Source organism: Dermacentor albipictus, unplaced genomic scaffold (assembly GCF_038994185.2).
Source record: "Dermacentor albipictus isolate Rhodes 1998 colony unplaced genomic scaffold, USDA_Dalb.pri_finalv2 scaffold_23, whole genome shotgun sequence".
Classification (NCBI taxonomy): domain Eukaryota; kingdom Metazoa; phylum Arthropoda; class Arachnida; order Ixodida; family Ixodidae; genus Dermacentor; species Dermacentor albipictus.
This window is the reverse complement of record NW_027225577.1, coordinates 2,850,085-2,863,299: the sequence shown is the minus strand read 5'-3', so window position 1 is coordinate 2,863,299 and position 13,215 is coordinate 2,850,085. Positions and strand designations below refer to the sequence as shown.

At 44.5% G+C, this 13,215-nt stretch overlaps 1 protein-coding gene across 1 annotated transcript in view; it reads left to right on the top strand.

Moving 5' to 3' along the window:
- Positions 1-13,215, top strand: part of LOC135898885 (lysophospholipid acyltransferase 6-like) — a 69,104-nt gene that overhangs the window by 12,353 nt on the left and 43,536 nt on the right. The window contains exons 3-5 of the mRNA XM_065428079.2: positions 6,762-6,839; positions 9,966-10,058; positions 11,435-11,548. Of these exons, the coding sequence (XP_065284151.1) occupies positions 6,762-6,839; positions 9,966-10,058; positions 11,435-11,548 (285 nt within the window). The remainder of the gene's footprint in view (positions 1-6,761; positions 6,840-9,965; positions 10,059-11,434; positions 11,549-13,215) is intronic.

Here is a 13,215-nt window from a genome sequence, read left to right as displayed (position 1 = left end):
GTTTATATATATATATAAACTACCGCTCTTTTCCGCTGCCTACTAACATAATTTCGCACATGTGACCCATTGTGTTAGATTATATATATGTATAATCTAACACAATAGTAGGCAGCACACAGTAGGCAGCGGAAAAGAGCGGTAGTTTATATATACATATAAACTACCGCTCTTTTCCGCTGCCTACTAACATAATTTCGCACATGTGACCCATTGTGTTAGATTATATATATATATATATATATATATATATATATATATATATATATATAATCTAACACAATAGTAGGCAGCACACAGTAGGCAGCGGAAAAGAGCGGTAGTTTATATATATATATAAACTACCGCTCTTTTCCGCTGCCTACTAACATAATTTCGCACATGTGACCCACTGTGTTAGATTATATATATATATATATAATACTACCGCTCTTTTCCGCTGCCTACTGTGTGCTGCCTACTATTGTGTTAGATTATATATATATATATAATCTAACACAATGGGTCACATGTGCGAAATTATGTTAGTAGGCAGCGAAAAATAACGGTAGTTTATATATATATATATATATATATATATATATATATATATATATATATATATATATATATATATATATATATATATATATATATATATATATATATATATATATATATATATATATAAACTATCGCTCTTTTCCGCTGCCTACTAACATAATTTCGCACATGCGACCCATTGTGTTTTCGACAGATGGAACACACACACACACACACACACACACACACACACACACACATATATATATATATATATATATATATATATATATATATATATATATATATATATATATATATATATATATATATATATATATATATATATATAGCAAAAATGAACAGGTGCAGAGACAAAAAAATTGGCGACAGAAAAGATAGTCTCTAAACAACAACAACAACACTTGTTTCTGGCCAGTCTCCCCTCGTGGGTACGTGCCGTTTCTGTCGGGCAACGGACAGCAATAACAAGGACTAGGGGTGTGTGGGACGTATCTTTTTTAGACCAAATCGAATTCGAATAGAATGGTGCCAGAAGCGATTCGAATCGAACATCGAATATTTTTCTAATAGTTTGCGAATAATATACAGCCTTCTCAGCAGCAACGTCAACCAATTTTCACGTCGTGGTATTGACACGACACTAGTACTTTACTGTCATTACACTGCACGTTAAAAAGCATGTTGTATTTTAAAAGCACATAGGGAGCGTTAGGAATAACTGAAACGTTAATCACGTGACTTTAGTTTATTGGCCCCATATTTACCACGCTTTATCCTGCCTGTGATGCACGCCACCACTTACACCGCGGTCCCGAAGAGCGGAACTGGCGGAAAGGGGGATAGCTGTGGTGAATGGCGTTTAGTGTTTTCTAGTAGGAACATTTATTTGTGTGAAATATAGTACGGCCGAAGCTGATATGATGTATCGTATGTTAAATTCCCTATCAGTGCTAAGCGATGGTCTAACTTAAGGCACACATCACAAAATTAATTATGAAGAACGAGGAATACGGAAGAAAGTAAATGGGCTGGGAGAATGTTTAGATATTTGTACAGGAAAATAATCGCCTCCCAAGCACTGCGCACATACGGTTAACCAGCGAAGCTGAAACGTGCGGCCCCGGTGTTTATCACTGGGTTAATCCCGACGGTTCATAAACGATGGCTGCCTTATCCTCGGCACGCGGTTGTTGCTTGCGCTAGGCTGCACGATCCTGCTCTTGTGCTCGGGCTGCAGCATTGGCATGGCGTATGTATACAAGTTCATTACCGGTTCTGCTCGCGACGTTGCTGATCGAAAGCTGCCTGCTCCTCAGGAACCGTTGTCAGATAGGAAGAGGACTTTGCACCTTTGAAGGCGCCCCGTCCATGAGCTTTCGTGTACTCATCAACCCAGCATCATTCGATACATTGACCCCGGTTCCCCCCCCCCCTCAACCCGGGTTGAATAGGCGGGGGGCTTTGGTTCGGGCCAGTACGTATGACACGTGGCCTACCCATTTCGCAACTGCAGAAAAACTGCTGCGCGCGCGCGCGCGCGCTCGGCTGCGACGGAAGGCAACGACGTCACTACTGACGCAGCCAGTCGCGCGCCCCTCTTTCTCTTCCTTTTTTCGCGCATGCGCATGGGGTCGCGCCGGAGGAGTTTTCGGCGTACAGGCGACAGACGGATTGACGGACGGACGAATCGGCTAGCCACATAAAACTTTGCTGTAAAAGTTTGTCAGTGCTCTTCCGTGCATACGAGGTCATGCGTTATTACAATAAGCTCAGAAACGGAGCCTTCCGGCCCAAATAACATTTGTGTAATGCCCCTGGGCCTTGAGAGTATGACAATACATAAATAAAGGTGTATGCCTTCGCGCTCAAACAAGAATGCGGGTCACGTGCGGCGGTCGCGGCACGTGAAAAAAGTCGCGGCAGATGATGTTATTGTATCGAGTATGTCGCAATGAAACGCCTTCATATTGAATACGACGGGAGAACACATGTGCTGCAACTATACATGTATATAGTATCCAAATCATACCCACTACCTGATGCCATGTCTAAACAAAATTTATTTGATTGATTGTGGTTTTAGCGGAAAAAGCCCAGCTCCGTGAGCGAAAGTATGCTCTGGTACAGTATCTCCGATGCGCAGGGGATAAGTGCTATCGTGTTCGTGCTTTAATTTCACGTTTGATTATGCGCAGTCGACGACATTCGCAAACCATACGAAAAAAAATATATATATATTCGGGTTTCTCGAATAGCGACTATTCGATTCGAGGACCGAATCGACCAGCGGAGTATTCGATTCGTTATTTATTCGACAGTTTCGAATATTCGCGCGCCCCTAATAACAACAGCCAACGTTATACCCCGACAACTGCGCGTTGAACCCGCCGTGGTTGCTTAGTGGCTATGGTGTTGGGCTGCTAAGCACGAGGTCGCGGGATCGAATCTCGGCGTCGGCGGCCGTATTTCGATGGGGGCTGAAATGCGAAAACACCCGTGGTACTTAAATTTAGGTGCACGTTAAAGGAACCTCTGTTGCTCCAAATTTCCGGAATCCCCCATTGCGGCGGGCCTCATAATCAGAAGTTGGTCTTGTCACGTAAAACCCCATAATTTAATTTTTTTTGTTTAACTGCGCGTTCAGTCCCGTTATATCCGTTCGTCGGAGCGGCGGCCATCTCGCCCGCAGCGCTCGACGGAGAGTGCTTTCCCGCAGCTGCAGCGGGGGTTCAAAGTTTGAGCAGCTGGAGCTTTTTTACTTTGTTTCACGGGTCATCGAATTCGCGCAGGTGCGCTCGCCCTCGGTGGACGGCGCACGTGCCCTTTTGCAGGACGATGTGTACGTGCGTACCTAGCGTGCATTGTGTCGCAGATGGTCGGGCGAGCATTTTCTCTTCCCCCCTTTCGGGTGTGTCGTCCACGCGGCGGATAGCGTGATCACGTGCAGCTTGCCGATACGTTTGACGAACCATTTGATAAGTTCTCGATTCCTAGAAAAATGCCCGTGTAGAACTAACCTTGGGTTGATATCTTTGTAAGCGATAGCTTTGTGAAGGACCCTCAGCATATCAAGTTATGCAGTGACGCACACGCACGCACGTATAAGCGGGGTGTTTTTCTTTAAAAAATACTTTTAGACCATAGAGAATAAAAAAAAAATCATTGTGGCACATAGCGTAATTGTTGTCCTCGAGCTGCATTACTGGAAGCGGCGGACATTAGTCGCACGATAAATCTAAATGCACAATCGACTAATTAACAGCATTGAACTAATACACTTAATTATTTACTTCACGGCACATAATGCAATTTGCGAATTGTAGCCGGTCAGTTTTCAAGACATATCCAATTAGAACGAATTATATGGATCGTACGAGTTTTGGGATATGCTTCATGAAACTAGCAGTAAATGTACACTACTGTTCCACTTTTATAACATTTTATGCAATGAAGTACAAAAATAAATCGAACGCCCATGCATTTTGTCGCGCACTTTGAGAATGAATATTTCTAAAGTAGTGTCTACAGGCGTTTAAAAAAATCCGTATGGTTAAAGAGAGAAAGAGAGAGAGAACACGGTATACGTATTACGCACTTATATGTGTGTATCTTTATTGTTTTTCACAATAGGTATAATTAAATGTCCCTACCTTCTTTTCTTTCTTCCGTGTGGTTTTCCTTTGATACCTCTTCATTCCGGCCCTGTTCCGGGCCATACAGCCGCGCGCCGTATGCTGCATGTGCGAGTGAAAGCGTGCGAAGGCGAGTCGGCGAACGCGGTTCAATCTCGCGTGCGCGAGCGAGGAACGCCGACCGGAAGGCGGGGCGTTCTTCTCCGGCGGCTGCTAGGGTCCTTCTCGCTCGCCACACCATACTGCAGAGTGGTGACAACCGCGGTGTCTACTACGGCATTGGGCGCGCGAATGGCGGACGCCGTAGGGACGCGTTGTCGACGCTCACGGAGGAAGGAAACTAAGGAGAGGCCCTGACGTCACTCTTTGTGAAGCAAAAGTGAAGCCGGAAGTTGGCGTTGCTCATGGCGATGCTCCGCCTTTTGGGCCACCCTCCTCTCTTGTTTACATCTTTCGCGAAACCACGCCGCGCTGCGCGTGGTATCGCGCGCGGAGCGCGCGCGCTCGCGCAACATCCGGTAGAGCACGGTGCAGGTAACACAGCGCAACAAGACACGGTGACTGACGCAAACCCGCCCACACAGCGCCTTTGCCACGGCACGAAGCCTACCAGAGCAACACGTGTGAGCGCTCAAAACCATAACAATGCCGCCATTGTAACCCAAAAGGCGTGACCATTCAGCAAAAAAAAAAAAAATAAGAAGCAGCAAAAAAATGAGAACCTACTACGTCATTTCCGCCACACTTTTCTCCTAGCGCGCGGAGGGGGTAGGGCCTCTCCTTAGTTTCCTTCCTCCGTGTTGACGCTCGTGTTGCTTGGAAGCGACCGGCGACGTGGCCAAAGTGCGCGCCCGCACGGGTCTCATCTTCAAAGCGATCCGCGATGTTTGCAGAGTGCGCGTAGTGCCGGTAGCGTCGTATGCTCTGTCCTTTCGACGCTTCGTTCACGTTGAAGCGAGAGATGCACGAAGGTGAATTCGCCTTTCTGCTGCTGTGATTCCTTACTCCAGCATTTTGACAGCGAGTTTCCGCGCTCATCGAGCGAGATGTGTTCATGTTTACCTGTGCGCGCGTGACACAGTGCTTGTTAATTGAATTACAACACGTTGACGGGCTAGTTGGTTTGAATCCATGATAGAATGTGTAGGCGCAACTGAACAAGGTCGTAGAAAGAAGCAGACACGCAAAGACAGCGCTGTCTCTGTGTGTCTGTTTCTTTCTACGTCCTTGTTCAGTCACGCTTACATATTCTATCATTGTTTACACGGCCGCTCAAACTACTATCCTTACTTCTCGCAGCTGTCCACTAATTTGCTATCGCAATCGGTGCTTCGCCTTTCGGGAGAAACTGCGACTTCTTTTTATTGTATTTCTAGTGGAAACTATAGCGACATCTATATTGTCTCAAGCTGGCCATAAACGACCATAAGCTAACTGACAAACCGCAAAGTGGGGGAGAAGAGCCAAAGAAAGCAGTCGATTTAATAGTCAAAGCGTTATCGTCTTCTTTGTTTTCTTAAAGGTGGTGGGGGTATGCTGCCTGTTCTTATTGTGTTGTCCTCGTCGTTTCTTTTTCGTTTTCTTAAAGGAGTCTTTTGTGATGAAAAATAAACTTTATGGTGGTTTCCTGACATCAATGAACCTGCCCTTGTCTATGGCGGCATATATATATATATATATATATATATATATATATATATATATATATATATATATATATATATATATATATATATATATATATATGAAGAACTTCTTGCTGCGAAAGTTGGTATTAAAAATTAAATTATGGGGTTTTACGTGCCAAAACCACTTTCTGATTATGAGGCATGCCGTAGTGGAGGACTCCGGAAATTTCGACCACCTGGGGTTCTTTAACGTGCACCTAAATCTAAGGACACAGGTGTTTTCGCATTGCGCCCCCATCGAAATGCGGCCGCCGTGGCCGGGATTCGATCCCGCGACCTTGTGCGCAGCAGCCTAACACCATAGCCATATATATATATATATATATATATATATATATATATATATATATATGTATAAAACACGCACGAATGCTTAGTAATGCGCAGGTAAAATCATTTGAATACATGCTTAATTTTGTTAAGAAATTTACGTTTTTTGTAAGTGTCTTTATATATTGCAAAGTGTTTGTGCGAGAGCGAGCCTTGTTTCAACGCCTGTCGTGAACACTTCCTCCTATGCACTGCATGTTTTACATAATTGCACACACGAAGTGCCATGTATGTATGTATGTATGTATGTATGTATGTATGTATGTATGTATGTATGTATGTATGTATGTATGTATGTATGTATTATGTATGTATGTATGTATGTATGTATGTATGTATGTATGTATGTATGTATGTATGTATGTATGTATGTATGTATGTATGTATGTATGTATGTATGTATGTATGTACGTGCAATGCAAGTGAGCGCGCCCGGTCTGTTTCTCTTTCCTTTTTCCCTTCTTTTCTTTTTGGCAGCGCTAGTATACTTCACGTGGCAGCGTGCGCAAGAACCAACTCTCGAATACGCGTGTCTTATACACTGCGTGTCTTTTACTATTTTCAGCCAAATTCTTCACCTTGTTGCACAGGCCACCCTTGTTTACATGATCATCAATTATGCGAGTCCCGAAAGTATGCACAAGTAAGTACAATACTCTCGTTCTTTATTAGACGACGGGCATGCCTTACGCGTGAAGAGCAAAGAGGGATGTTGTATTGTGTCTCTAAAATCCTACAGCCGCAGTACTTGGGTTTGCCGCAGCGTTTTAGCGATATTTCTTGTGTAGATGTAGTTATGTTTACACACGATGTATCGTTTAACGGATTCGCAGGGCCGGTCGCACGTATAACGGTTCGTCATCGATTGAATTCTTGGAGAGGTGCACAGCGTGACGTCATGAAAACTCGGCGGCGCTGTAGTCAGGATTGGTTTGGTGTATGCAAACGAAACCGTGTTCTCTCGTTAAGAGCGCGCATGTGTTTATTGCCATAATTCGTATAATTTAGACTAGCTCTATAGTGGCGTGAATATTCTCGAAATAATAATAATAATAATAATAATAATAATAATAATAATAATAATAATAATGCATAGCTCGATAACATGTTCAGGCGCTTTCCTATAGCGATTATTGTCCGAAGCAGCGGGTAGTGAAGAATCAAAGAAAAAAAAAATATTCTCGTCAGTCTTATTCTCTTTCTCTCTCCATTTTCCACAACTCTGTCGAGTCGTTTTTTAAACACTACGCGTTGTAGAACGCCTCGTGTTTTCAAATATTGTTTTCATAAAGCTACGTATGAAATATACTGCGAGATATCGTGATTTTTCCCGGAGGCCGAAGCGTTGACTGTTGTAGCGAGCCATTTCGCGTATCGCGCATTCGGCGGACGTTAAAGAACGCTAGGCGGTCAAAATTAATCCGAAGTCCGCCATCAGGGCGTGCCTCATAACCAGATCGTGGTTTTAGCACGTAAAACCCCAGAATCTGGCAAGGTAGTAGAATAGTACACGATCGAAAACTGGCTTCCTTTCTCTTTTTTTGCCTCATGTGCTCGCAGTGCCACCTCTTGACACCGTCGATGTTGAGCTGTGGCGTTGACTGCACGGGCAGCTTAGAGTTACTCTGTGTGGCTCCCATACACAGTAAATATAGGACAGCTATCGTTCCGACGCTTCAACTGTCCTCTGTGGCGTTTGCGCTAGGGTTCAGTGTTCAAGGAAGCTGTAGACAGGCTTTGGGGGGTGAGAACACGGGGTAGAGAAACTGTGATGGGAGGTGTAGGTCTCGCGGCACGTCGTGAGAGTTTTTGTTTTTCTATTCCCTTCCTTTCGCTACCCGAAGCCGGAACATGACCCCGACGCCGCGAACGCGGCTGGATGTGTCCGTTTAATTGCCATCGCAATGTAAACGTTAATTTAGGCCGCAGTCAGAAACCGGAGGCGCATGTTCGCTGATTGCCCGCTTTCTTCTTCGCTGATTGGTGCTCTGAAAGCCAGATTACGGGTATTGATCTCGCCATTCTGACAAGACTTGTGCATATGGAGCTTTTTGGGATCACGTTAGCTGCGCCGCACGTATACCCTCGTCTGTACACGTCACTGAAGAGAGATAGCAATTTCTTTTGCCGGAAAAGCTTGCACTGACACTGACTGCCGAACAGTAGTGACGTCACGCTCAATCCGCAGTTTGCCCACAACAGGTAATGGGACAAGGCACAGTAAATGTCGAATCCAACCTATTGTATAGTTACAGACGGCTCTGAGTCGGGTAATTTTATTGGGAGTACAGTCGACCTTCGTTAATGCGATCTCGGTTAATACGACTTTTCGCTTAATTCATACGTGCTTGAAGGCTCCGGCGACCAATGGACGAAAAGATGGTTTAATTCGAACGCGAAAGCACGCCAATTTGCTTAATCCGACTACCACCGGCGCCCCCTCGAATACGCAGCGGTTACTAAAAGTTCGGAAGCACAAGAAATTTAGCTGACGGCGCTACTTGTTTTTTAGGCAACGATGATGACGGCAGTAACGTGGCAGTGGTCATTAGAACTCGCCCTATGCCCTGGGCAACGTCTCTTTTCAGGATTTGGTTTGCGCCGATAGCAGTGTTGATCTCCGTGGGCCACTGACCGACGATGACGTGCATAGCTATTGTAATACAGAGTTGAAGCTGGTCTGTTGATAGCGACAGACTACTTCAAACAATAGATTTCAAAAAAAATAAATTATGGGGTTCTACGTGCCAAAACCACTTTCTGATTATGAGGCCCGCCGTAGTGGAGGACTCCGGAAATTTCGACCACCCGGGGTTCTTTAACGTGTACCTAAATCTAATTAGACGGGTGTTTTCGCATTTCGCCCCCATCGAAATGCGGCCGCTGTGGCTAAATAGATTTCACTTCGTAAATTTTGTCGCCGTTTGCTCATTCGATTCTTTGGATAATTCGACCAACTATTGAGGTTCCCAGACGATCGAATTAACGAGAATCTACTGTGCCATACATGACGTCATTGGATGACTAGGATCTAAGCCGCACAGCCGTGACGCGCGCAACACTTTACGGATCGTAGAGTTACTGTATATGCTTTATGTGAATTTGTTTTGTAAGCAATTTCTGGCGTGATTCTATATGTGGCCGTGCGCATAATTATCATGGGTGCCGCGCTCTTGCACTGCCATCCATATATCATCGTAATACAACCTAAAATTAGGCTCACAGGTAGCATTTCGCAAAATATGGTTGCGAATGACGCTTGTGAATGTGACAGCCACGGAAATTTACAAAAAGAGATTGTAGTTAAGGAAAGCATACCTTCTTCTTTCTTCTTTTATGAGATGTGAGACAGAGTGCTTTTTCTTCCTTGACTAATTTTGGGAAAAATCAATAGAAAGAATCATTCGAGTAAACAATAGCAAATCTCGGTTATCAATTCAATCGATCATTTACTTTCCCTTTGTGGACAGGAAAGGAGCATCCACATATAAGCTGCAGCTGGTGTCGGAAAGTGATCGCCGAACACTTAATTTTCGGTGTAACTATTGCTCGGATATCCGATTAGCGTGTACTTACCCAAATAAGCCGCACGAGACGTGCGAGAAACATGTTTTTTTTTTCTGTCTCTTTCTGTTGTTTGCTCAGAGAGACTTCTTTGCGTTCGAGTTGTCTTTGCGTGTGGGCTGCTTCGTTTCGTTGCCTTCGCCATAACTTTCTCCGTTCTAGCTCGTTCCCATCCCCTTCCGCGCACTTTGACCTCGTTTTCCAGGATTGCGCTGGCGGTCGGCATGGGCTACTTGTCGGCTATCCACATAATGCGGCAGATCTACGACTACGGGGGCTACCACCTGGACGTGACCGGGTAACCGTGCACACTATTTGCCTTCCGCTTTAGCCCCGTTATATGCTACGTGTTCTGCGCAACTTGTCCCAAAATGCAAAAAAAAAGTGCAAGTGCCACGTGTCTGTATGGAACCAAGGTAACGATATTTGCCGACGCTCGGAGTAAGTCAGCCTGATTGCTTGTGTTTGGCCTAACTGCAGGATTAATAAATACATGATTATTACTAAATCAGCTGCTCAAATATTATAGTCAAACCAAAAGTGTCGGAGAAAATTGTAGACCATCATGAAAATTTTCCGATCCAGCTGTCTGTTGCGCTATACTTGCTACATGAAGGTTCCTTTCCCAAGCCTGAAAGAAAGCCCGCTAAACATGAAAAAGTTCGGCGCGACGACTTTTTGCACCTCGGTTCAGTCCAGTCACGTGGAACTTGCGTATTTTAAAAATTCGGCACAAGTTACGTGGGACACGTTACATCTACTACCCGTAATCGCGGTCCTTGCTATACCGCGTCGATGTCATAATGAATGAATGAATGAATGAATGAATGAATGAATGAATGAATGAATGAATGAATGAATGAATTTTTGCAGCGCCATAAAGCGCGCAGTAATACATCCCAGACATCGATGGGCTAGTGTTTTATTTGTACTTCCGGTTATTGAGCGCGCGTCTTGCTTACTATGGCGTGTCACGGGCGCTGCAGACGGAGACGGATGTATATGTTTTCCTTAACCGTTCATTTCTTTTCTTTATCTTTTGATTAGTATTGTTAACGTAACGAGAACGAGAACTTAGAAGTTGCTTGGCAACAAAGGTGAGCGAAAAAAAAAAATGAGAGTAAAGACGCAAGGGAAAAAAAAAATGAAAAGCGACACTGACGGCAAGGTATTTGGGTACGGGTACGTTATGTATTTCCGACCACCAGCACGGTTGCCATTGTCACAGTCATATCTACTTCAGCTATGTGTTCGGTGTATGCGTTAAAGGTGATACTTGCACGTATATAAGCGCACTTAGCAAACACATAAAAGCTAGACAGACGTTGCATTAGTCGTGCGTCGTTAGAATTCGTTAGTATAGTGAAGTGAGCTAACGCGGCACCGAGAGAGAGAGTTTGAAGTTTGAAGTTTATTTCCTTTCTTCATTACAGGAAAAAAGAGGAAACAAGAGCTAAAGGCCATTCGGCCTGACAGAAAGAGAGAAAGAAAGAGAGAGACAGTGTGTTTGTGTGTTTGTGTGTTTGTGTGTGTGTGTGTGTGTGTGTGTGTGTGTGTGTGTGTGTGTGTGTGTGTGTGTGTGTGTGTGTGTGTGTGTGTGTGATTTCATTAAAAGCGCAGCATTATTGACTTCATTTGCATTTGTATTCTTGGCATGCAATTTCCCTCCCACAGTCCGCTTATGGTGGCCACGCAGAAGGTGACCAGCATAGCTTTCAACCTGCACGACGGTCTTACAGAGAAAAAGGACATCCTCCTGCACCCCGAGCAGAGAAGGCAGACTATAAGGTGAGGTTGGCATATACGCATGCAGGGCAACCCATATCAATTTGCACATCTGCCAACTCTCCCGAATTTTTAATAAAGTTTACGAATTTTGGATCGTTCTACGATCTCGCGAATGTTGAGTCAAGATTTACGAAACATGTTTTGTTTTTTGGCAAAAGAAAAAAAAAAACTTTAAAGGGATTGGAAGACGGCTTGGCGCAAGGTGGTAAGGTAATACGTGCAAGAAAGCAATTGCATTGCATCCTCGGCCGTCCGGCCCCCTCTTGGCAGCGCAAGGTGCCAAATTATATGCACTAGAGGGCTAAGAGGGCTACGTGCTTCGAACAAGCTTATTCTGACCAAGTTCCTGAAGCCCGCCAAATCGGCTGCATTGCGCTCGTTGATAAAGTCATCGCGTGATCTAAAAACATCGCGCACATTGTCGGTCACTGCTGTTACGAATTTGTTTCAGCTGCTTATGTGCTGCATGAAGAGGTAAATAATGGTTAATAAAATGCGTATGTACTCTATAAAAGTTGTGTGCTCAGGGGAAAAAAAAAGAAGAAAGAAAAACTCGTGATATCACCCTCCCCTCTTTCCTTTGTGTCCATAGGATCTTTAGGGAATTTTAATGTTCGCAGGTTGACAGACATGCGTTTATGTACAGGCCTAAAAACTAGGGAAAGCATATCGATGCCTCCCGCGGTGTTTGAGCTAAATCGGTGTCGTTAAGCGGTCGCCTCAAGTCAAGTGCTATCGACCCTTAATCTCATGTTGAATGCACGAGATCGACGTGGAGAAAGTCGAGCGGTGACCCACGAACACCTGACACTTCGATCGAGCACTCCATGAATTTATTCGTATATTTTGTTAATAGTGAAGTAACGGAGTCTGCGCACGACAAAGTTCCGTGTGGAGTCGATCACTTTCGTTTTTTTTTTTTGTTCTTCACATCTTAGACAAGTGAGAACTAAGTTTAACTAACGCTGTTTTAACCACTGAATGTAAACATAAGTTTATATTTAAGATGCGCTTGAGCGCGTGCAACGCGAAATGTTGTGACGGCGCACCTTTTTTGACAATGTGGTCGTTCCCAGGTGTAGCCGCGGTTCAGTGGTCTATAGTACAAAGGTCGCGGGTTATATTATAGCACAGTCGCTGCCGCGGCTGCTGCGCTCTAATGGAGCCGCGAAATGAAAGTGACCGCGAAATTATATATCTAAATGGTGGCTACAGGTAATGTCATGCAATGGGCCAGATCTAATCCATATGGGCGTTCACTACGGCGTTTAACTTAGCCCAGGTGTTGCGGTCGGCCGTTTGATCGTTGAAACCCGCCAACCACTCCGGATCTCTGCGTTTGTTGCAAAAGACTGCGCAAAAAAAAGAAATAAATATCGATTGCGCGAACTCGAACGATGAAAGGAAAGAGCAGACAGCATGCTGTAGCAGTACCGCCAGGTTATTTCGTCATGTCTTTAAACCAGTTGTGTTAAGGAAAAAAAGAAGTATACTGCTATGGTTAACGACACTACGAATCCGGGTTTCGTCTTTCGTGCATGCTGGTTCGCATTGCAAGTGCTGCTGCTGCTATACTGCTGAATACAAGCTTGCGGGATCTTTTTCCTGCTGCCGCGACCGCATAGAGATGAGTACAGATTGCAGATGCGCTCGCACGCTTAGATCAT